The sequence below is a fragment of the Neopsephotus bourkii genome, unplaced genomic scaffold, assembly GCF_033783945.1.
Source record: "Neopsephotus bourkii isolate Nb327-2 ecotype Australia unplaced genomic scaffold, CSIRO-AGI_Nbou_v1 NB_1234, whole genome shotgun sequence".
NCBI lineage: Eukaryota > Metazoa > Chordata > Aves > Psittaciformes > Psittacidae > Neopsephotus > Neopsephotus bourkii.
In genome coordinates, this window is record NW_026901719.1 from 2,534,883 (window position 1) to 2,560,610 (window position 25,728).

Sequence of the window (25,728 nt, forward strand, 5' to 3'; positions counted from 1 at the left end):
AAACTGTTAAAAGCCAAGCAAATCTCTCTATCCTGCATCTCAATATGCATTACCTATAGATGCCAGTGTGATGAGTACTTCATACGAAGAAATGATCACATTGAATGGTAAGTTTTGTCTCCTTTGTTATTCTTACCCCCAAACTAAAACATATAAAAAAGGTGTGCAGAGTTCAGACTTCCCTGGTCAACTGCAGGTGCATAGTGCTAAAACTCATTTGCCTTCCTTAACTATAATGCTGATTTTATCTTAATTGGCTTTACTTAGTTAATTTGCACTGAGGGGATGAACTTGGCTCCATATAATTATTCTCTTCCATTGGAACGATTGAACTCCAGAGTGCAAACCAGAGTGTAAAGTATGTGTGCAATTCCTTTTATGATCACATTATTTGCAGTATGAACTAGTTATTTCCTTTCTTTTTCTTTTTTTTCCTTGGGGGGTGGGGAAGAGAGAGAAGCAGTGAATTTCACCTCAGGAGCTATAAATGAGCAGATTTTTTTAATTATTATTTCCTTTTCTTTACCATCTAAAGAGTTAACAGTGATTTTGGTGTGTTTTCTAACTCCCTGCTCCCCGGCAGTGATTAGACTCTCCGGTAGGTGGCTGGCATTCTCCGGCGCTTGCCTGGAATTACCGCAGTCATTTCAGTAAGCCTGCTCTCATCCTGGGAAGCAAGGGAAGAATTGACGTCCAAAAGATCCCGCCTATAGGATCCGAGCTGTCAGCGGAACCCTGCTTTTTCCTCACTTTAAATCCAGCTGGCGAGCACAGGTGCTGAAAGAGGGAGAGGCTGGCAATGCAGAGTGACAACAGCTACCAAAAGTTCTTGCTTTTTGTAATTCCCTTGTTTTGGACTCCAGCTCAGCAGACCTGGAGCTGAGAATTTAGCAAGCCTCCACTGAGAAAATGCCTCCCACTTACTGGTCTTTGAATTTGACAAATGGCATTCCAGAGCTGAGGAACACCTGACAGCAAGACAAGTCAAAAGGCAACTTTCAGGATTCAAACTATGCTAGAAGACATTCTCCTTTCACCTTATGGAAACAGTATTGTTGTGCAAGCTGCAGCTGCTTTTTGGTTTGTTTATTGTCAAGCTCTGTCACAAAGTGATATGACTTTTAGACTCTTCTGACTGTATAAAGCCAGCAAGCAGAAGCAAAATTAAAGCCAAAAATTTATTTGATGATTTCCCAAGAAGAAAGCTGTCTTCTGAGAAGAGCAACATAGGACAATGGCATCTGAAGACTGCCTTCTGCTAGACCTAGAAACAGATAATTTCATTCTCTACAACCTTTCTGTCAACCAGAGTGCAAACCTCTCCCTTCTCGGTGATGAGTGGTTCTACCCAGCGTTCCTCTATGCCATCCCCACGATCTACGGGATCATTATTTTGATAGGCCTTATTGGCAATATCACTTTGATTAAGATCTTCTGTACTGTGAAATCCATGAGAAATGTCCCTAACTTGTTCATCTCCAGTCTGGCTCTGGGAGACCTGCTGCTGTTAGTGACTTGTGTGCCCGTGGATGCCAGCAGGTACCTTGCTGACGAGTGGCTGTTTGGCAGAACTGGATGCAAACTTATCCCCTTCATACAGCTCACCTCTGTAGGGGTGTCAGTCTTTACTCTCACTGCTCTCTCAGCTGACAGGTAAGCTAGCTGCTGTAGCTTGAAAAGAAGCCTGCCTAATGACAAGTCCATAAAATACATTATTACAAATGCATATTTTCAGGTAGCAATGATTTTTAACCTAATGAGGGAAAAGAACAACTTCATTTTATTTTCTGATAGTTATGAGCACACAACTTGAGTAGGATGCAGGCTGAACACAGAATACTTTTTCTAGCTTAAACTGCTTGTGCAGTTTAGCTAACAGTCTAGCTTAATTAAAAGAAAAACAAGAGCAAATCAAGCTAAAGACCAGAGAGAGAAAATACCATTAACGAAGCTCTGTTGAAAGCTAGCATGTTCAAATTTGCCAAGAAGATAATTGAACCATATTTCATGAAGTGTAAAGGTACTGCAGCAGCAGTTTAAAGCACAGTTAGAATCAGTTCTTTCTAGTGGTTTGCTTCCTTAAGGCTAATTACACGAGGCAATATTTCATAAAATATATTCCAAATATTGAAATGAGGATGCCTGAAGCCACGAATCTCAGTTCACTAGAGACAATATATTTCCCTTGATTAAACCATTGACCCCTTAGCCAATCAAAACTGATCTGTGCTGTTGGTTAGGAAACTTTGTCTTCCAATACTGTTTGATAAAATAACCTGTAGCTATGCTATTTTAGAATATGCAAGACTAAGTTTGACGTTAACAAATGAGCTGCTTCTAATAAGCCAGCTCTATTTTAGATTTCTGTGAGGCTTTAGAAAACTCTCAAAGCATTCAGATTTAAATTCAAAGACATTTTAATTTTAATTTGAATGCTATTTAGAAGGATGAAGTCTACCTTTCTGGAAAGGTTTTAAATATTTATTAGACTGTTTTTATTAGACTGTTGTTTTATACAGAAACTCCTATGTACATCATAGAAGCTAGGATATTTTGTTTCTGATTTGGTGCTTCAGAAAGAGATTAAGGAATACACTCTTATCATGCTAAAGTTATAAAGTCTTATCGAAGTACTAGGATTTCAAAAAAGAAAACTTATTTCAGTTTTGTTTTGCCCAAAAAGGAGCTGGGGGTGGTATTTCTTGTTCACTAAGAAATGAAACTGGGTTTGCTTTAAGTAGTTCCTTGCATGCCACTCTGTGTCTCCCTTCTTAAGGTACTATAAAACGTCAGACTATATTGTTCAATTTCCAAGGTAGTTCATACACATATTTCAATATACAGTATGTGGTCTTAATAAAAGCAGACTCCATAATGTTTCAGAGACAGGCTAGTCAATATGTTTAGCAGTTTCTCCACGTCAGGATACTTATGAAAATAGCACTCTCTGCCCAATAGCGGATGATAAACAGACCTATATGTAGGCAAAAGTCTTCAAGCAATTTGCTCTAAAAATGTTGAGAAAACACAAAAACTCCACAAATGCCCTAGTAAAGGACTACCTACACTTTTATTCCCTAGTTTCATGTGGTGGCTGGTTCCCCCCCAACTGCTCGAAGAAAATGTCAGGAAAATAGTAAGTTATTTCTCCAGCAAACTCATCTTTACAAAGCTGTAATATAAATTGTTTTAAGGGGTGTCAGGGAAAGAAAAATGCATCATAAAGAAGATTGAATTAGAGAGATTTGTTGCTTTCTGACCATGTGCCACAAAAAGTAAACAATGCAAATGCTTTTACTGAGCAACACATCAATAGAGTTTTTTGCCTGAAGTGAGCGAAGAGTATAGAAAATAGCAGCTGTGGCAAGCTTCAGGTTTGGTGACTAAATTCTGAACTTCAGCTTTATCTGTATCCTGTTAACCATTGTGCTGCACTGGTGATCAAATATTACCACTTTTCTCAAAGCCACCTGGCTGTAAGGGAGACAGACAAGCATGTGGGAGAAAACTTTATGTCCCCATTTTCAAGGTATCATTCTACCCTCTTCTAATGCATCTCTTGTCCATTCCAGAAGGAGATAATAATGAAACTTTTACCTTTATTAGTTCTATGAATTTTAAATGCTGCTCACAGAACTACAAATGGCCCTTATCTATTATGTTTGCTGAAGTTTCTGGTTTGGTATATTAACTGCTGGGCTGTGATAATTTTGTTATAAAATAATACAGTCTATATTTTGTCAGCTCACAGCCAGTTAGCCTATTTTTTAATGTTTTTTTTTAAACTGTCACTGTGAACTCTAGGCCCCAGTATTAATCATGTCTTTAGGGAAATTAACTTAAAATGTACAGGGAAATCTTCCAGGATGCAAGTTGACTGTGACCAGCATGGTGATGCCTGCCTGAGTCTGAGAAGGAACCAGCAGCCCTTCACATACTGCTGTGGCCTCTGGGTTAGGGAGATGCTGAGCCCGGCACTGGCTGTTGTCTTAGACAGCCATATCCAAGGTCAGATGTGGTGTTGTACAATGGATGAGTGGCAGCTCAGCCCTGCAGGGAAACATCTGCAGAAGACATCTGCATGGTGGTGAGAACAGGGTAACATGATGATTCAGGAGTCCAGCTCAGACATGGCACATCTCACTTGGCTTTTGTTGTCTGAAGTGAGGAGACGCTCCAGGATAGTCAGCAAAGTGTCTCCTAGAGCATGGAAAGAGGTACCTCCAGAGGAGAGAGGATAAACCACCGTATGAGGATACCTATATCCTTCCTTAGAAATAGAGGAAGCCTTGCTGTTTAGCACGGATTAGATGCTCATATTTGAGATGGCTAACATTCAGTGATGTGAATCCTACCTGAGATGCTCACATAAAGTATGTGAATGTCCTTGTTCTCATGATTTGAAGCCATAGACCATGGGAGAGAAAAACTCCTAAACTACCTGCTGTGAATAACAAACATGGTACTGTCTCCAAGAAAAGGGAGATTTGTCAGTGCACCACAGACATTTTACTTATAATTCATCTTCTGCAAAAAATAATGACAAACCCACTTCAGTTCCAGTATCCTTCCATTGCCAAAAGAGAATGGGAACAACTGTTGGCATTACTGAAGGTATCGTGGTAATGCCTAGAGAGACCTTGCATCGCAGGGGTCAGAAATTTGCTGTGTAAAGAAAGCATTGGTGTGTGATACAACAGGGTCATTTCCAAAGATGGGACCACAATATTAAAGGCAGTGGGTAGGTGTGATGGACAAATACAGTATGCAAGAGAACAGCGAGGCACGTATGCTATGTGCTGCGACAGTTGTACAAATCTGTTGATTTGGATCACCTTCTGAAAACAAAAGGCCCAGTTTTAATAGATTTTTGCACAGTCCACATTATGGTTACAGCAGTATACTTTCTAGTGTTATACATTGATTCCTTCCATTTCCACTTTCCCACATGTTAGGCAGGACTAATAATACCAAATCCATCATCTGCTGGTGACTGCTAATACTCAGCTAAGTGTCAGCATCCAATACAGAGCACCTAAAGCTGCTCAGTGGTTTGACTCGCTAAGACCTAGTGGTTGTCCAGAGGGGCTGCTCACTTATAAGCCTTTCTCAAAGAGAAGCAGAGGGACAAACTGCTGATCTCAGCTTTCCCTGCAGTGGGAGCCTCCAAGCCTGCAAGGTGCTCTGCATGCATGTAGACATAGATGAGCATGCCTGCACAGCTTTGGTTAGGTAGGACATAGCCAAAGAATCCCCAGGTGCCTAGGTTGGCTTTGTGTTCAATCATCAGATTGCAACAGACCAAGATTAAATTGTTTGAAAATATGCAAGAAAGAGCAAAAAAAGAGTTAATATTAGAAATGTATTTTCTGTGGGAATACTCCCCTGGCTGCATGGTACTTGTATCTGTCTAGCTGCATTCACAGAAGCAGTGTGAGCTGTCAGCGAGACCCATTTTCCTGCAAGCTTGGCAAATTTGCAGAGCAGCCAGGAGAGGGTTAAGGCCTGTGATGTGCTTAAGGCCACCTTCCATGAGTGATAAGGCAGGAGGACTGAGTGTACAAGAGCAAGGAAACAAGCAGTTGATGGGTGTGTGTTTGTGTGTTTTAGAAGGACTGTAAATCAGGTTGGCAGGGGAAGGACATCTGTCTGCCATGCTGCTCTGTTCTGTCAAGGCAGTGGATTTCTTCAGCTGTTGCTCAGCTCATCCCAGCAAAGAAGGAGTTTGTGTTTGCCTGCTGGACTGCCCTCCTCCTCCTTGGTGTAAGGGGAAAGGGGATAAGAGTACCTGTGGGAGAGGTGACACCTCGGCTGCTAGCCTAGACTTCAAAGCCAAAGCTGGCTCAGCAAGTGACAGGAAATACAGGAACATCTTTGCACTGTAAGAGGAAAAGCAGACCATTTAATTGCCCTTGTCGTGGGAGATGTCTTTATTTAATTGCCTGTTTCTCCCTTGACTGACAGGGTTTATACATTTGCATTTGAATTACCCAAGCTGTCAAGCACTGATCATACACCCCGCTGTTTTGCTGACACAGTAAAAAAAAAAAATCAAAATGCCTAAGTGCTCATTCAGTAAAACATTCCTGAAGTAATTCTGTTTTTACAAGCACACAGCAGAGTAAGTGTAAAGTGTAAGTGGAGGTTACAAGCAGCATCTTTACTTTAAGCACCTTGGATTATCTGGATTTTAGTGCTGGAAAACTGCAGCAATACTTGCCAGCCAGAGCTGCCTCCTTTCCTGTGCTGAAAGAGAGACAACGTAGAGAGATGTATGGGGTGACATTACACATGAGGTTAGGCGGCTTACTTGGTAAGACCAGCTGCAGGCAGCAGGAATTGCAGTTATGTGGAAGACCTGAAATGAGGATATTAACTTTGGAAATGTTGACCTTAATGCTTGAGTGCGGGGATGAATGCAGGGATCCAGCTATGCTTGGAGTGGGTCACAGCCACAACTTCTGATGTTCCTCTGGACTCATATGACCGTGTATCTAAGAAAGTAAAGCTTTAAACAACCCTCTCTCCCAAAAAATAGTGGTGGAAGAAACAAATCCAGAATTTCTAGAAAGATATTTTTTAATATGCAAAAAAACTTTGTTTAGTGGACTCATCTCTTCAGTGGTTTGGGTGTCTCCAGCCCCTATTATTAATGTTTCATGCAATCCCAGAGGAAGAGTAACATCTGCTTGTCAGTTATTTTGTTTTATTTTACAGTGACTAGGTTATGTTCCCACAAGAGGATTAAGGGAAGCATACCACTCTGAAATGAAGCTATGGAAGGCCAAACTGGATTTCCATTGAGTTGATTTACTGAGTGAATCTTTTTTTAATGTCATCAGTAAAGTGTCAGGTCCAAAGTTTATTCTGGGCAGTCTAGTCACAGAATTCATGAAATCCGTTCAGGTCACTAAGGCACTATTTTGGAGCAATTTACTCGTGCTGTAATTTATTGTGCAGCCTCAGGACGGTTTTGAGAGGGTGGCTGAGAAAGCCACTCTCTGAACTAAGACAACTTCTAGACCAGTCAATTCAAATCAGCAGAATGTACCCCCACACGTACATTTTGGATCCACTAACTCGATCCCAGCCAGAGCAGCAGTCCTTCCAAGCCAGGGAAGAAAACCAGAGGGACTTTGGACCCCATCCCAAAGTCTTCCCTTTCTCTAAGGCACTGGGCAGCCTATCCCCATCACCTGCTGCTGGCAGGGTGTCCATACCACTGCTTCTCCTGTACTGATTGCACAGGGTACTTGCAGAGAGAGATACACATATCCCGTTCAGCTGATGTATAGTCTTAGATCCTGTGCTGCTGTCCACTGTGTCAATATAAGATAAACACTCTAAACACTCATGGTTTTAGCTCTCATTTCCTCAGCCCTGCATCATCTGTACCAGGAGAAACAGATCAAACAGCAGAAACTTTCTGAATATCTTGATTAGCTAGAGCAGATGGCCAAAACATAATACATGGAGCTTCCATAACCAGGAACATTAGAGCTCCCGTTTATAGCAGTGGGACCAATGTGCAAATCTGAGGTTAGAGTCAGTGCTAATGTGCTGGAGACTGTCAATATTTAAGCAATCAAAAGGGAGAAAAGTTGGATTAAATATTGTTTACATTTCAGTAAAACCTGAAAACCCCCATCAGTTGTCATGGTCTCATTGTACAAGGTGCTGCACACACCATTAATAAGGAGAGCAACTGGCTGCAGAGAATTTGTCAGCTGTGTGTCAGACTGAACATGGTGGGCTGGCACATCAGCATCTGCATGGTGGTCCCATTGGTTCATGTGTTTACTAATTCGTGCTCAGATGTGGACAACAGCCTGGCTAAGAAAGTAGAATGGAGTTGAGATGAAAAAATGAGAAGCAATCACAGCCTGTCCTGTATATGCTGTGAAACATACAGTAGATGCTTTGCTCATGGACAACCCTTGCAATACCTGTTTTATTTTGAAAAGAAACTCCACTGATAGCCCTGCAAAGTCTTCTCACCTTCTTTCTCATCAGTTCTGTGCCCACATGCCCACCTGACCCCATACCATGTAGGACACCACGGTCCATGAAATCATGGCCAAGCTCCTGCCCATAGCAGACTCTTCAGTTCCCCCCAGCACTGCCTGCTGCATGTGACCTCACAGAGCTAAGGATGCCAAGAAGGTGTCCTAGCAGCAAGCCAATTGCTATTGAAAGAAAAAGAAAGACAGAAAGTTGGAGTCCCTTGCAGAAAACTCCCTTCCTGATGCAAGTTGGATCAGATTAGCTTAACCAGACTGCAGAAGACTGTAAAGCATCAAAGGGAGAAGTGCTGTCAGAGGTCTGCCCATTCTTTCCTTGCCTACCCTCCAGCTATGGCCAGCCTCTGCAGCTCTGAGGGAAGGCAGGACAGAAAACAGTACCACAACACACTCAGAGGACCTGCAGACAGCTCTGAAGCATGAGATTCAGATGTCCAATGACCTAGGAAAACCAGAGATGCAGATGCTGGACTACACTAACCGCTCTAGCCATCCAATTCAGCAGTGTTTCTTGCCTTTGCACAGAAGCTGCTGAATATCTCACATGATTTGGTTTAAAACAGATATTTTCAGTGACACTAGGCAACTTTGCAAGTATTCACACCAGAGGTGCACAGATCACCCTGTCCCCATCATGTGTCTCTGGCACCCTGTTATCATCACTACTTAGAGCTTATATTTCAGGTTGAAAATTGTCTGATCTCTAACCACTGCATAATAATCTAACTAATAGCATAACTAAAAGGCTGACTGGGTTGGGGTTGTTCAGCCTGAAGAAGAGAAGGCTCCAGGGAGACCTTATTATGGCTTTTCAGTACTTAAAGCAGATTATAAGGATGACCAAGAGAGACTTTTTACCAATGCCTGTGGTGGCAGGACAAGGGGCAATGGTTTTAAAGTAAAAGAGGGTAGGCTTTAGCTGGATATAAGGATAAAATTCTTCATTCTGGGGGTGATTAGGCACTGGAACAGGTTGTCCAGCAAAGCTATGGCTGCCCCATCCTTGACAGTGTTCAAGGCCAGGTTGGACAGGGCTTTAAGCAACTTGGTCTAGTGGAAGGTGTCCTTGCCTGTGACAGGGGGTAGGAACCAGATGATTTTTAAGATCCAGTCCAACTCAAACCATTCTGTTATTCTGTGATAAGAGCAGTCAAGGATAGCACTAGATTGTTTGACCTGAACATGCATCTGAAAGTCCATGTAAAGGTGATGGTCACTTACATTACCTATGTTTACTGAAGCCACAGAAGCGACTTAAGCATCATATAACTGACTTCGCTTTATACTAACTAGCTCAGGTACTGATTATACTAAAGCCATGACATGGAGAGAATAGCACAGGATGTCTCATTTTGTCAGGTGCAGAGGTGATGCTCCAGTGTCTTCTCTTGGTCTCTTCTTTCCTTGAAAGATCACATCATCTACTCATTTGGGTCCTAGATACACTGTTTCACACCTGGATGAGTAGAAATGGGTTCTGTCAGACTACAGCCATTTATCCCAATGTCTTTACAACCTTTTTAGTCTGCTCAGCTGTTGTGTCATCTGCAGACTTTCCCAGCAAAGGTTTTATAGGCTGTCCAAGGCAGCTGATATAAACAATAAATAACATTGCAGGTTCCAAAGACCAAGCTAGAAATGGCTTAACACACTGCTACATTTTACCAGTGTGTTTGAGGACCTGGATGGGAGGCCATGGGGCTCAGGGTACCCACCTGGAACGGCCCCCCCTTCCCAGTTCAGGACTGCTAATTTTAATTTCTGTTCCGTGGGAGAGGGGTGGGAGTGGATAGGGGAGGGAAGACCACATGTGCCCTGGCATATGTGCATACTTATATGCACAGTCACCTGTGCCAATATGCCCATGCAGGTTGCGCCTCCCCTGCACACCAGCATGGCTCACATCATTTTACATCAGGTACAATATTGTGACAATATATTAATTATCATCTGCTAGTAGGATTAACCTCTCTATTATTCTATCTACAACTGCCCTTGGGCAGCCCAAATACTGGCAGGTTTTGTGGTCACACCTTCCAGCTTTCTGAACTTCACAACTTTAGAGCCAGTTTTCCACTCCTAGGGCATTTCTCTACTTTTTCAAGATTTGTAAATGAAATTAATACCATTTGTTGCTCAGCTGGTTCCTTTAATAATCCTAGGTGTAAATTATTCAGGCCTGATGGTGTGAAACTGTTTTGTGTTATTAGATGTTGGCTCACTTGGCTCACATCTTCATCAACACAGCTGATGAGTTTTCTGCTACATCTATAATACTGCATGCATGCTCTAGACAGCCCCTTCACATTTGGTCTTGAAGACAAATAAGTAGTCATTGCTTCTCACTTTGTCTCGTCATTGCTCATATCTTCACCATTTACGTGTATGCCTGACATACTGTTTCTTTTGTTTCTGATGTATTTAAAAATGTATGTTTGTCTGTTACACAGCAACCTTTGATAATTTGTTGCCCCCTCCGCCTTCCCTTATCAGTCACTGACATTTTCAAACTGATACTTGCTGTCATTTACTTTTGCATTTTTTCCCATCTGTTATATATTGATCTTTTTTATTACTTCTTTGAGGATTTAGCATGATTCCTCATTTTCTCTTGTTCAGGGCAGCTTTTTGCCCTGAACAGTTTATTTAGGGAAAGGTGGGAGAGACAAGGGAGGAGGCTGCGTGTCAGCTACTAATGTGTATTTAGCACTGCCCCGTTTACATTTATATTCCCAGTCAGTTGATCTGACAGCTACTTTTAACTTAAGATTGAAGCTCCATATATATATAGTTTTTCCACAAAATTAAGATAAGAACAATACAACTATTATAGATTAGGAAACTGCTAATTTTTAGGTCAATGATGAACTTTCTGTAAGAACAAGGTACAGTATTGATTTATTGCACATCACAGGCAGGGTGTTTTGGGTTTTTAGAAACTCTAATGAATTTCTATAACTGGCTCTGTGAGATATCCAGCAATTATGCCACACGTTTAGGTTAACCAATGATGCTGGTTTTATGCACTAAAAATGGTGCTTTCAGAAGAAATAAGGCTGATTCTCTAGTGAGATGAGGGATCTGTGTCTGAGACCTTAGCTTTAGATGCCCTGGTAAGAGTTCAGTCCTCTGGCATGCAGAGGGACTCTTCCATGCCATGGACAACCCTGAAGACTTAGGCGGAGACAACAAAGCCTTAGATGGAAAGTCTTGCTCCTTGCCTTTCCTCATGGACCAGGTGCTACCACTAGCACTCTCAGCTCCGTTCTGGGTGCACACCACATTGCAGTCCTAGTACCAGAAAGCTGCTCCACTGGCTTGTGATCTTGTGCCCCATTGCATGAGCAGGCACATCCATCTGCAAGGACTGCAACAAACTACAGGGCTGGCCCCAATGAAATCTTAGACTTGGGATCGTAGTTTCATTCAGAGACTTGCCTTTGATCACCTACAGAGAAGAAAGGGTGGAAAGGGGGTCTTTCTAATAAGAAAAGCATGGTGAGTGGGACTTCCACTACTTCCTGAAGTAACCCTTACATCCATTGCTGTCCATATGTATAGTTAATTTCCAAAATATTTTGTGCTCTGGATGGTCACGATTAGGAATAGCACCTTAAATATGAAATTGTTACTACCTAAGGTCTCCTTCCCCGGTGCATAGTGCAGTTCAGTGGTCTAAAATATTGTCTGGATTTTGACCTTAGTCATTCTTGGACTGAAATACCCATTTGTCCAGATTCCAGAATGATTTAGCAGTATGCAGGTATACAGTCTGAAATCTGAACACATGCTTCAAAAATTAGAATTTCCATCAATGCTTCCTTTTTCTTTCCATTTAAATGTTAATTAATTAAAAGAGAGATAAAGTAGGCAGTACCTGCCAATGTATGTAAGACTAGCCCATTAGAGATGTCTTTGTGCCCATATGCAATTTACTGAAGATTTTAATAACAGATGTTCACCAAGAATCACACATAATAATGATAATCTTAACTAAGTATGCAGAAAGCAGATAGACCTAGAATAGATTGTCAGAATGTGTTGATGGGTTAGACAGTCTAGCAATTTTCTGGATTTACTGAATTATCTTCAGAGCTATAAATATTCATGACATTCATGGTGGAAACAATAAGGAAAGTTTGGGACACTGCATTTCTCATAAATGTCTTCAGATATTTAGTAAGACTTTTTCTTTGCTTTCCACGTGGAGCTACACACTCAACAAGGCTCCACAACATGCTTCATTTATGTAGTTTTTGCACAACATCAACATTTTCTCTGTTGCTTGAGGCTTTTTTTTGCATGGCAATTGAGCCATTCCAGGGCAAAACAATAATGTGATACTAGTCGAACATAATTACAAAGTTCTAATGTAAAGATTTTTGTTCAGTCTGTTCATCTGCCAAGATCAGATCAATGTGCATGCATCAAGCTTACAAATGGGAACAGATGACTGGGGATCTGAGGAAGTGTGAATTGCACACCTTTTGTCCCTCTTTTGGTTACAGGTGGGAACAGAAGAAATATGGAGACGTGCTGACTGAGAGGCAGTTCATTCGTCATTACATCAGGAAGTCATGGCAATTTCAGCAACTCATTTTCTAGAGCTGGGAAGAACTGAGTTTTCACTTCACAGAAATTTACATTACTATTTTTGTAAGGCATCACTTCATTCCAACTAATCCCTGCTTTTTTTAATTTTTTTTTAATTTCAGTTTCAGGTTCACATTAGCCCAAAATTTCAAAATCAAGCTCAGTTTAAAGAGATTCAAAAGTTTGTAAGTGGATTTCTCACATCAGAGAGAAAACCAGAAAGCAGCAATGTGGCAAATCTTTCCACCAGCCTCATGCAGTCTAAACAGTGGGGCTGGTAGTGAAGCAAGGGCGGGCAAGCCTTCTGAAATTTTGTTTGGGCAGGTTTTAGAGCACTTGTTTTTTCAAACCAACCATTATATAAATTCAAGAGTGAGGCCCAGGATCTTTTTATGTAAACAGTGTAGGACATAGGAATGGATGATACTATTTGGAGGAAACATCCCTTGAAACTTAAGTACTCCTGCAAATTCTTTTTGGAGGGGCAGTGTCCCATTTCCTTGCAGGAAGGATGGGGAGGATTTTTTTTTCTCTTTTTATATTTCTTGCAAGTGTGAGGTTCAGCAGCAACAACGTAGGTGTGCTTGGAAGGACTATGATAAAAAAGGACGTACTCTGTGGCAGAGCTTCTTTCAGCCATTCTCTCTTGCTGCACTCCTACTGCTGAAAAAAGTAAGGAAGGGAGAGTTACAGAAGCAACTTAATGTATCTTTTCAAGTCAGGTTCAATAGATGAGAGGGATATAGTGGCTGGCACATAGCTGCTATACAATATTTGCCGTCATATTCAGACAGGAGGAACATCTTTGATGGCCACCTACCTGTATGAGCAACTACATTCACTGCCATGAGGAGGGTTGTTTCTTTCTTACTGCTACCAGCAGCAACTGCAATTATTACAGAGAACACAAATTATTTTGGCTGAAATTATTATCTGCTGACCTACCACTTGTAAAGACACTGCAGAAGGTGGTATTTGCCAGCTTAAGCCTGCCTCTTTTTTTGCAACCCGTATCTACTAGGTATACAATGAAGGTTGTCATATGAACCATTACATTAGTTTTGATTGCTGCCAGAAGGGAAGGGGGAACAACAATCATGAAAGAGGAAAGCAAGTGAAGGCTGACTACAGCACCAGCTTTCCCACAGAGCATAAAGTTACATCCCTAAAAAAAACCCACCAAATAGGCAGTAATACATATGGAGCTAAATTAATTTAAAATCCAAGGGAAATGTCTGATTTTCCTCACATGCTTTAGTTGTTTTAACTTATTTTTTGTGGCTGTTTTAGCAGGCACAAATAAGTGGCTGAAGGTGACAAGAAAAAAAAACGCTAGGGATGCAATGAAGCAGCAACCTTAGGACTAAGGTCCTTTCTTCCCCAGTGTGAGAGTAAATTTGCAACCCTTGCTATCTCTGTGCTTAGGAACATGTAGGCAATATGTCTTTGAAGGCAAAGCCTGTTTAAACTTCAGCTGGTGTGTATGTTCTTAGCTCAGTGGAGTAGCACAAAGATTGCTAAAATATTTTGCACTAGCAAAGAAGCTGCATCTAGGAAAATCTGACATCAGTTTGGGGCCATATTTTGAACTGTGTTTTTGGAAAGTATATCTGTAACTGTCTTTTTCATGCTAAAGCTACTTCTCTGTTTATATTTGAAGTTGCAGCTTTGGGGCTAAGTGCTTGGTATTAACCAGTGTTTGCATAATAAAGTTTTAGAGTGCATTAGGTAGTGTTATCGCCACACTATTATTAACACAAAGATAATGGGACTTTTGCAGTTTCCCGAGCATATTAACTTCACTGGGAAAAGTATTTACCAAAGGAAAACCTTAGGTATGTGTCACATTTTAGCGGTTTATGGTCATTTCAGTAGGTTTGGTCATGAGAAAGAATTATTCAATGAACAAGATTGAGATCCTAAAAGACCTGTATAAAATATTTTCCAGGATTCAATGGAGAGCTGTGCACTCTGTGGGCTCCTACCCAACCCCAGTGAATTTTGGGGATTATGCTAAGAAGTTACCATGTATAATATATTATTGAATTCTGGCATTCTGGTTTGAAGCAACCCTCTCACCAGGCTCTCTTGGAGACCTGGAGGCTGACCTGGAGAATATAGATAGAATCAGAGTCACTGAAGTTGGTGTAGGGGCGGATTACCCTATAGGGTGAATCCTCCCAGTGCCTCATGAACTGTCATTATATTAACTGCACTTAAAATAGCCCCATGTGTAATTTCTTTGTGTGGGCTTCTTTGAATGAGACTGTGAGACACAGAGATCACTGGCATCCATCCTGGACATCCCTGGTCATCAGGAGCTGCTGTGCACGAGTCAGGTTGAGCTTCACAAGCACAGTAGGAACAGAGAAGTTCAAAGACTAAACTGTAGCAAAGGTCAGCATCTCTTCTGTATTTCCAGTTGGATTGGCAACCCAGTCATTTTCATCTGCATTGGTTAACAACTGGAGAGAAATTGGAGTTGACACAAGTTCTTGATTGTATAATTTTTTGTTCAATTGAAACTTTAGAAGGCACATTTTTCTTTCAAAGTTTTGGCCTTTGTTGTAGGACTTGAATTATACCTCTGTTTTTAATCTTAAAAAGAAAATAAAATCTTCAAATATGGGTTGGGAAAGGAATTCGACTTAAAAAAAGAGTGATATAAAACAATAAACAGAGATTGAATGTGAGAATAGCAGGAGGTGATAAATCCAGAGCCACGTTCATATCTACTGCAGACAAGCTGAGCATGCAGTGTGACACATACCATTATTAGAGCCTGTGCTAACGAATGGGTTAAAAATAACACTGTTGTCAGATCTTAGCTTGATGGCTCACTCAGCTGGCCAACTAGGTCTGTGGCTCCACTGAGGTATATAGACATATTCATAAGTGTCCCCTTCAAAGTGGATTGGATTATTCAAGTCCTGGATGTTAAATATGTAAAAGTTATGTGCGTCAGGCCAACTTACTGAAAAAGAAGTTGCAGAGGACAAAGCTTGAAATAATATTTATAATAATTAATTAAAGTGGAAAGCTTGAAATAATATTTTACGTACAAGCTGGAAATACAGATGCTGAAAAACAGGGCCAGCTGTCAAATCTAGCAGCTGAAGTTCTTAAGAAATATCAAGTAAATGATAAAATCCAGAGTTGATTCTATCAGGAAAGTGGTGTGGGAAAGTAAAGGAGTGAGAGTTTCTGAGCCCCACTCAGAAAAACTAGACAGGAGATGCAGCTTTTTCACTCTCTGACCACTGACCACAGGCAAATCTCCCACTGGTCTACCAGCCCAAGCCCAGCCTGGGGGGGCAATCACATTCGTGTGTCCCACATGCCCTTAAACGTAGCAGCCCCTGCAGCTGCTGTCCCTGGAGAGTAGAGCTACTGAGGTGGGGAGAAACCCATTGAACCACCAGCAAGGTGGCTGGAAATGGAGACTCCCACCAGATCAATACTGGTCAATTAAGCATTAGTAGGATAACATAATATAGGATGAGCAGGATAACATAGATTACTGAAGATTTATAAATAAGTAAGCCCATCATCAAAGAAGCAATCCAATCAGAAAAATAATTTGATTAAATTGTCAGACGTTTAAGAATATATCTACCTGTGTTCCTACAACTGTGAACTTACATTTTCAAAACCTATTTTCTAGCTTTTTTTCTGTTTTGTCTTTTTGTGCTTTCAACCTCATGCTTCAGGTCTACACTGAGCCCCTTGCAAGCAAAACCTCTCAGATCTTTTCTATCTGCTGTAGGAGGCTTTCAAAATAAGCAAAACACCTAATAATCAGTGCCAGCATTCCTAGGTATTTCTATGTTCTTTCAAAATTATATTATTTGAAAATGCCATCTTTAATTAAAATATGCTAATAACTTGAAATGAATTCATTTTCTGAGTCTGCCTATTCTATTAATGTTGATAAAAATAAAACAGGAGCCCTCTTTCTCTGTGTTCTTCAATTCATTTATGTTATTAGAATTTAATATTGGAAAATATTCTCTCAGGTGGCTATATTATATGAGAAAATCCCTGAAATAATTATGCTAACATACCATGTTGATAAGCATACAAAAATCATCTGTAGAAATACATTTGAATTAACTAAACTTATGAATACATTGATATGTGATTAATTTCTTTTTTTATTTATCTTCCTTAGGGCTTACTGAGGATGTTCAGTTAGCTAGTGTTTCTGTCAATACTCTGTATCTGCTGAATCAGGCTATAAATTAGCTATTTCAGTACACTGTTTTAGTAATCTACCTGGCTCTTCCACTTTATTACTGCAGTAGTCATAACATCATATTTAAGTGCTGTGATTTTCTTCACCTGAGATTATGATCTTCACCAGAAGATTGTCCTTCATAGTATGACACCACTGAATCCCCAGTTTGAGAGTGCAAGTTAAAGAGGTGCTAAGCAAGTCTTAAAACTACTGTGTCTGGCTGCTGCAGCTGCACAGATAGAATAAAGGGGAGCTGGAGAGCTTGAGCAGTAAGTCCAGAAAAGTACTGAGCAACGTGTTTGCAGTCCATTAAAGGAACAATCACCTACACAAGAAACCCATATGAAGAAACATCTGCAAATGATGAGATGTCCAGATATATCTTTATAAAAATAAATGTAAATAAATTTAAATCTATGCACGTGCTTACTTGTATATACATGAATATATATCAAATATATGTATATAAATATGTGTATGCATATAAAATACACAGACAGGGATGTAGACACACACATGTATACATACATAGAAGGAATAAGTAGGTATGGTGGGCAGGTTATTGCTTATAATTAGAAGCTGAATACATGCTTATCCTCCAAATAAGGTAATTACCCAATTAAAACAGTTCAGGACTGATAGACTCCCCTCTCAAATGCTGAGCTTTATGATAAGGTAGACTATAGTATGTGGGGAATCAATCATGTACACAGAGCATCCCAGAGCATGGGCTTGAGCTGCCAGGGAGATGGACCCTCCTGCATGCTGCCTGGACTCAGGTAGTGTGTTATGCTGACTACCTATGCTCCTGCCCCAGTGCCAGGAAAGAGCCAGGATCCTGATAAGAGGTTAGAAATGCACTCCAGAACAGGCACACAGAAATGTACCTGCCATGCCAAAAGTGGGCTGGGACAGCTTAGAACCCAGGCACCCATCACTCCCCAGGAAGCTGACATTGACCAAGGGGGGAATCAAATGAGTGATGCACAGTGTGATCCTGAATGAAAAAAAACCCACACTGCAATTGTTATGATAATTACCTTAAATACTAATTTATGAAACCTGTAAGTATTCCTTCCAAATTGTCTTTTTTCCTCTGCTGTGTTCCTTAAATGCATTTGTAAATCATGATTCACTTGGAGAGTAGTAGGCTCCTGTCAGAGCAGGGCTCCAGCAGATAGGAAGCTTTTCTGTTTTACAGTCCTCTCATTTCACACATTGTGTTCAAGTAAGTTTGATTCTTTCATTTTCTTGGATTCTAAAGTACAATTTTCTGAAAGGCTGAAAGAATGAAACAAAAATTACAAATCAATAAACGTCTTCTACATATCTAGTATAGAAAGTAACAATGGTTTTTCCTTCAAAAAAGTCAGTTACCAGCTCTGGCTACTTAGCTGGAGTTCATTGAGTTATGGTCAGCTCTTAATTGCCAGCTACACCACCAAATAGCAATTAAAAATGGGAACATGCATTTTTCAGCTTTAGAAAAAGTAAGATTTGACTCACAGGAGGCCAGTGTACTCCCAGGTCAAAATGAAATGTGTGGAAAATCTCAATCCACTTTCCTTCTACGCCATTCTGTGAAGGGTTATAAACTGCTATATACTTCTGAAGTCTGTGATTGCACTTCCTATCTTAATGCTATTTGGACACATACATATTAATGTCAGGCAGCACTGTGCTTTGTTCGGTCAATTACAAATTTAATGAACTCAGAATTTATACACATGAAACTGACTGGACCCATGATAGGTGATTCTGCTTTAAAATGAGACATCTATTGAAAACGTCAACATTTAAAACAGCAGAAAAAAAGCTTCACTGCCTTGTGTAAAAAAGGATTTTGTTTCTTCTGTTCTGTTTGTTTTTTCTAAATGGAAGGAAGAAGCAAGAATGCCTGAGTGTTGAGACCAATAAATTTATTTTTCTTTTTTTATTTATTTTTCTTTTTTTTTTAGGTATAAAGCTATAGTAAGGCCAATGGAGATTCAAGCATCCCATGCGCTGATGAGTATTTGTGTGAGAGCTGCTATAATCTGGATTGTATCCATGTTGCTTGCCATCCCTGAAGCAGTGTTTTCAGATCTGCACCCTTTCCATGAAAAAGGGACTAATAAAACCTTCATCAGCTGTGCTCCTTACCCACATTCAGATGGGCTGCATCCCAAAATTCACTCAATGGCATCATTTCTCATCTTTTATATCATTCCTCTATCTGTCATTTCAGTATATTATTATTTCATTGCTAAGAATTTAATCCGGAGTGCTTACAACATCCCTGTGGAAGGCAACGTGCACGTGAGGAAACAGGTACTTAACTTTCTTCAAAAATCCACATTCCCTCTGAATCTGGGAGTAAAGAGGGAATACAGGGAAATTTATAATGGGATAGACTGTATCTGATTAGGTGGGGTAAAAGGATTAAAATGGTTGAAACAAGATATGACACAGGGGTAAAATAGTTAAAGCAGCTTCTCCAGTTTCTAAGTTCAGAGACTTTAGCAGGGTGGTTACCATGGCAAACACAGCAGGAGACCCATGCCAAAGCCTGGGAAGGTATTGACTAGGATGCAGGGAATGAGGCAGAGCTGGATACAATGCCTGGAGATTGAAGCTGATGGATGACACAACAGAAAATCAAAACTTCTCAAAGTTGCTTTGTTAGAGAGAGGACTCCAGATAAAGCCTTGTGCCATGAAGCAGAACCTCTTTGCACAGAGGGAAAAGCTGGCTCTGTCATTCAATACTCTAGACTGAAAAGTGAATGGAACAGAGCAATGGGGGAGTGAAGGTAGGGGAAGCCCCTTCTCCAAGGGTCCCTCCCTCGCCAGGAGCTCTGGTCAGTCAGGGAGGTATGTGACTGCTCCACAACAGCAGCAATGCCTGCTGCATTCACCTTGGCTGCAGATCTCATTTACTGGTGCTGTCATGTTGAGAAACCAGTACAGACTAGAGAGGGACTGAGGAAGTGGAGACCATAGGAGGACAGTGGTGGGCACAATGTCTCAAGGATGGAGGATGGAGCAGGATAGTGGGGGTCCTCACAGATACTCTGAAGTTACCTGCCTTGTGGATGGTTTGATTTTTAGGGTTGTGCAATCTCAGGAAAAGAGAAGAGTCCTGGCTTCTTCCTTTAAACTAGTTGGTCATTATAATTGTCTTTTTAAAAGTGCCTAATTTTTTAGGGTCTGTGGAGGGGGGAGTGGTGTTGGACAGAATAACCTACCCACCTGTTATATGCCCCCTGTTACAAGCCAGACTGGTTAGTCTTCTGGTCCAATAACTGGTAGCCTCAGGTTAAACCTTAGTCTTTGATAAACTTTGATAAACATATAAACAGGCCATTTGCTCTGGAATAATGCCACCTTTTAACCGTCCCTCTATACCTTTGAAAGCAGAGTTACTTCTGTTACTGTCATTCATGAGTAGGGTCTTTATTATAAAACTTCCCAAGCCACCCCACTGCAGAGCTCATGATTGGGATTGCTCAGCTGAGACCCATGTATTTCAAATGGGGGTTTCATGCCCTGGTTGAAAATGTGTGGCTGGAAATGTGCAAGTCCTGAACTAAGTGAAGGGAATTAGCCAGGATTTGGCAAGCCTAACTCCAGCCTCTCAGCTGGAGACTCCTTCCTCTTGACTGCTCCTTTTCTATGTAACTGGAGAGAAAAAGAGAAATCTCCAGGGGGAAATCCAAATTCTGTATGAGCAACTGGGTATTTCAGGTCAGTGTTTAAAAGTGAAGCATCTCAGCCTTAGGCTGTCCAAGTAAAAAGGCAACAGCACGGTAACTTGTTTCTAAAAAACTTATTTACCTTATTTACCTTACTTCTTCCTTTCAACTGAGGTGTGCTTCAGCCTAAACTAAACTGACACAAGCCATTCTTCAGCTGAACAATTATTCATAAAATTGCACACAGCTGACATCTACACCTTAGGATGACCTATTGCTATCATCTGATGCAACCTTCAGGTGCTAAGGTGAAACAGTAGGGCTGGAAAGTTGTGTTTCCTTCCCATTAAATGATGTCTGATCCCCAAAATACTTATCCTTTTTCCCTTCTGAATGCATGTAACACTTTCTCCCTTGCAGGCCATTTTTCTGGTGATTTGATGATTGTCTTGATTAGTGACAATAAAGGGAGTAGTAAAAGTAGCCCTTTCCCCCTTTGGTTCTGGGGAGAGAGCTCTAAAGAAAGCAAAAGGCCAGGCTGCAATCTAACAGTCCATCATTCCTATCCTGCAGTGCATTCATGAGCTATAGGTCTCCGAGATAACTGGTATTGATTTCTTTATTGCATTGCTTCCTTTCTTTATAGTGCAGATGTGGCCTCAATGGCCCTATATCAAATTAAGGATACATTTAAAAAGAATATATGGTTCAGCCAAGGAGAACCCTTTCTCAAAGGATTTAATTTTCAGGCCGTTCTCTAGAGACATTATCATCTGGTACATGTCAATCCTTCTTGAGTTCAATGTCTGATTTTCAGTCAGTGCCATTAAAGGGGCACAAAATAAAGTCAAAATGGGCTTGTCAGGTCTCTCCTGCCTATTCCCTGCTTGCAGCTGCCCTGAGGAAAGATCAGCCTGTGTAAAATGCTTAATTTCTAATTTATCGTGCAGCTCGGAAGAGGAGTGAGGATGGGGAGTTGTCTAAGACTCTGGGCCAGGCACCACAGCTGCACCAGGGCAGAAGCAAGGGCAGCAAGGCCGGGTTTAGGGGCAGTTTCAGTCCATTCAGGTTCTAATCAAACACAGGAAATGGGATGCAACCAATTCCCTTGGAGTGCCTGGGAAGAGGTGCAGAGATTACCAGAGGGAAGAACATTGTGAAACCCTAAAAAGTTACTGGTATTACACTTCCCATGCCTGCAAACGTGGATTCACAACCTCTCCCAGGGAGCAGTGTATTTTACCAGATCTTTCTGGACAACTCTGCGTGTCTTCTCCTTTTGAGCAACCTCTGCCACTGCTCTTGTGTTCATTAGGAAGAAACGTGGTTTTGAGTGGCATTGTTATTTCACTACGCAGCACTGGTGGACAAAGGACATGTTACTGGTTACCTCAGTTCCCCTCGGTTGAGCAATACCTTTGGATTGACTCCAAGCCTGTACACATAAGAAAAACAAAAGTGTGGCTTGTCTGTGTGAAGGTTACACTGTATGCTAGCTGACATTGTAAAAGCACCTTTCCCTGAAAAAGCTCAAATTATGCTAAGAGAGGTAGTCATCCATCTATTCACCACCTACATTTGTCTTCTCATGGCCCCAGCTCTTTAAGTTGAGGGGTGCACATCACCACTGCCTCTGTGTCTCTCCAAGTACAGAATTTCCTCTCCATTTCCCTGGCTCCTTCAGCCTCCAAGCGCTGTATTTGGTCTCTCAGGGCCATGAGCTGTTGGCAGCACTTTTGTGTACATACACCACATGGCCCCAAGGCAGAAAGTCCTGCCTCTGGGCTCTGTGAAAGATCCCACACCCGTCAACCATAATTAATAATAATAATAGTAATAATAGTAAGTTAATACATAAAAGTTATGTATGTCAGTATTATATGTGGATGACTAATGCAAATATGAATCATAGAATGTTTAGGGTTGGAAAGCACCTGAAAGATCATTCAGTTCCAACTCGTCTGCCATGGGCAGGGACACCTTCCATTAGACCAGGTTGCTCAAAGCCCCATTCAACATGGTCTTGAACCACTGCCAGGGATGGGGCAGCCACAGCTTCTCCGAGCAACCTTTTCCAATATCTCACCGCATTCATAGTGAAGAACTTCTTCCTAATATCTAATTTAAATCTACTCTCTTGCAGTTTAAAACCATTCCCCCTTGTCCTATCCCTACATGTCATTATAAAAAGTCCCTCTCCAGATTTCTTGTAGGTTCCTTTAGGTACTGGATGGCTGCTTTAAGGTCTCTTTGGAGTCTTTTCTTCTGCAGGCTGAACAACCCCAACTGTCTCAGTGTGTCTTAATAGGAGAGGTGTTCCAGCCTCCTGATCATCTTAATGGCCTCCTCTAGACTTGCACCAACAGGGCCACATGCTTCTTATGTTGAACACACTATTCCAGGTGAGGTCTCAGAAGAGCCGAGGACAGGGGGAAAATCACCTCCCTTAACCTGCTGTTCACACTCCCTTTGATACATCACAGGATATGGTTGACTTTCTGGGCTGCAAGCATACATTGCTAAATCATCTTGAGCTTCTTATCAACCAACATCCCCAAGTCTTTCTACTCAGGGGTGCTCTCAATCCATTCCCCACCCAGCCTGTATTTGTGCTTGGGGTTCACCAACCCATGTGCAGGACCTTGCACTTGGCCTTGTTGAACTCCATGAAGCTGGCATCAGCCCACCTCTTAAGCATGTCAAGGTCCCTCTGGATGGCATCCCTTCCCTCCAGCATGTTAACTGCATCACATAGCTTGATCTCATTAGCAAACTTCCTGAAGGTGCATTCAATCCCACTGTCCATGTGGCTGAGAAAGAATTTGAACAGTGCCAGTCTCAATATCGACCCCTGAGGAGTGTCACTCATCACTGGTCTCCACTTGAATATTGAGCCATTGCCCACAATTCTCTGAGTACAGCTATCTAGCCAGTTGAGTACAGTCATCCAGCCAATTCCTTATCCGAGTGGTCAAAATCGGGTCTCTCCAGTTCAAGGATGTCATGTGTGACAGTGTCAAACAGCTTACACAAGTCCAGGTAGATGACATGAGTTGCTCTGTCTTTATCCACCAAAGCCATAACCTTGTAGAAAACCAGCAAATTTGTCAGGCATTATTTGCCTTTAGTTCAGACTTACTGGCTGTCACCAATCACCTCTTTATTGTCCCTGTGCCTTAACATATTTTCCAGTAAGATCTGCTCCATAATCTTACCAGGCACCAAGATGAGACTGACTGTCCTGTAGTTCTCCGTGTCTTCCCTTTTCCCTTTTTAAAAATGGGGGTTATGTTTTCGCTTTTCAGTAGTGGGCACTTCAATGCTGACTTCTCAAATATGATGTCTAGTGGCTTAGCCACTTCATTCACCTCTATCAACCCTCAGGGCCTACAGATGGATCTCATAAGGTCCCATGGAGTTGTTCACACTTCGGGTTCCTTACATGGTCTTGAACCTTACCTTCTCCTGTAGTGGAAGGTTTTTCCATCTCCCAGTCTGTGACTTTGCCTTCTGTGACTTGGGCAGTGTGGCTGGAGCACTTGCCAGGGAAGATCATGTGTTTGTGATGCAAGTGAGATCATAGCTCTGCAGGCATATGCATGTCTCTAACTCCTCTTGTTTATTTCCCATGCATTTACAGAAGGCATTTAAGTTGGTCCCCCAATTAAGTCCACCTGTTGGCTGGAGTGGCTGGAATTCTTTTGTGCTGCTTTTCAGATGCTTTCCTGCAATCCCTCTCTAGGCTCTGGGCAGCTATGGCTGACAATGGCATCAAACTGGTAGGGGTGCAAGATGACAGGAGATATCCACACTTTTGTTGCTGGAGCTGGGATTTTATAAAGTTACAAGCCACTGGAATTTTATCTCTAATCAGGAAAAGAAATGCTACTTCTCATGTAGTAAATTTTCAGAATTATTTGTTTTTAGGGCAAGGGATTGAGGTGAGACAAGGTGGGGTTCTTGACTGTGTGTTCACCTGAAGACCAGGTTGCCTTGCTCTGGCCGTGCTTCCTGCCATGCTCTAATCCCAAAGCTGCAGCACTGGCAAAAATAGTTAGCTACTAATCTAAGATAGGAGTAGCTGCTAATCTGCATTTCTCTTTCTTCTTCCAGATTGAATCCCGTAAACGTCTTGCCAGGACAGTACTGGTCTTTGTGTGCCTCTTTGCTTTCTGCTGGCTCCCTACTCACATCATCTATTTATACCGGTCATATCACTACTCAGAGGTAGACACCTCAATGCTGCATTTCATTGCCAGCATCTGCGCTCGGATCCTGGCATTCACTAACTCTTGTGTTAACCCGTTTGCTCTCTACTTGCTCAGCAAGAGCTTCCGGAAACAGTTCAACAAGCAGCTGCTCTGCTGCAGAGCTCACCTCCTCATCCGGTCCCAGAGCATGGCCAGGAGTACCACACGAATGACCTCCCTCAAGAGCACCAACCATTCCCTGGCTACTTTCAGCCTTATCAATGGCAACCATGTCTGCCACGAAGGCTATGTCTAAAGGGCACAGTCAGAGATGGCAGCATCATGTACTTAGCATTAGCTGCTTGGTTTTGCCCTGTGGTCATGGTGAGTAGCAGACACATGCACGCATGCACACACACATGCACACATGCATACAAGGAAGTCTGATGTGTGCAGACTTGAAGAGGAGCTTGAAGCATCCAACATTTCATCCTGTGCTAAGGTTCAAACATCCAACATTTCATCTTGGACTGTGGCATCTCCAGAGCAGCAGAGCACTGAGCACCAGCCTACAGGAGCTCCCTGGGAAGTGCTGCGCTGCTTCAAGAATGAGAGGAAAGTGAGCACCTTAAGATCAAATCTAGCTTGGTTCTTCAGGTTCTTCATCACTTTCTGCTCTCCCAAACTCAGGCAGACTTACAGCAACAGTGACAAAAACCATACCAGGTGTACGAATTTTTCAGAAAAATTTCATCCAGATGTTCATGGTATAATATTTTTTGACACCAAAATAAATACACTTAAATAAGGTAAATACTTTTATGAAGGAGTTCACTGTAGGTCATTTACAGACTTTTCAAGTATTTATTAATGTTCTGAGTACAGTATTAATTCATGGTATAAAAGATATCAAGAGTTTACTGGGGCATGTTGGTGGCCTCATCTGAAATGAGCAGTATATTCCACCACATCAATGTGAAAGCAGTAACGTGAATAAATGTGAGTTGGAATATG

General features: G+C 41.6%; 1 protein-coding gene across 2 annotated transcripts; it reads left to right on the plus strand.

Moving 5' to 3' along the window:
* Window positions 1–633: 633 nt before the first annotated feature.
* On the plus strand, window positions 634–25,728 carry GRPR (gastrin releasing peptide receptor). 2 transcript variants are annotated; one of them, XM_061364488.1, is made up of 4 exons: window positions 634–1,653; window positions 18,810–19,161; window positions 24,638–24,751; window positions 24,850–25,728. In XM_061364488.1, the coding sequence occupies exons 1-4, from the start codon at window positions 1,235–1,237 to the stop codon at window positions 25,159–25,161; spliced, it is 1,197 nt and encodes a 398-aa protein (XP_061220472.1). In that variant the 5' UTR covers window positions 634–1,234; the 3' UTR covers window positions 25,162–25,728. The 2 variants fall into 2 exon arrangements, with proteins under 2 accessions (XP_061220472.1, XP_061220473.1); XM_061364489.1 differs by having other exon boundaries at window positions 637–1,653; window positions 24,638–25,165.

Bases quoted from the DNA above. Each gene is read 5' to 3' on its own strand.
- GRPR (XM_061364488.1), top strand. From the start codon at position 1,235: ATGGCATCTGAAGACTGCCTTCTGCTAGACCTAGAAACAGATAATTTC. The intron at 19,162-24,637 runs GTACTTAACTTT...TTCTTCTTCCAG, and splicing joins ACGTGCACGTGAGGAAACAG to ATTGAATCCCGTAAACGTCT. The intron at 24,752-24,849 runs GTAGACACCTCA...CTACTTGCTCAG, and splicing joins GGTCATATCACTACTCAGAG to CAAGAGCTTCCGGAAACAGT.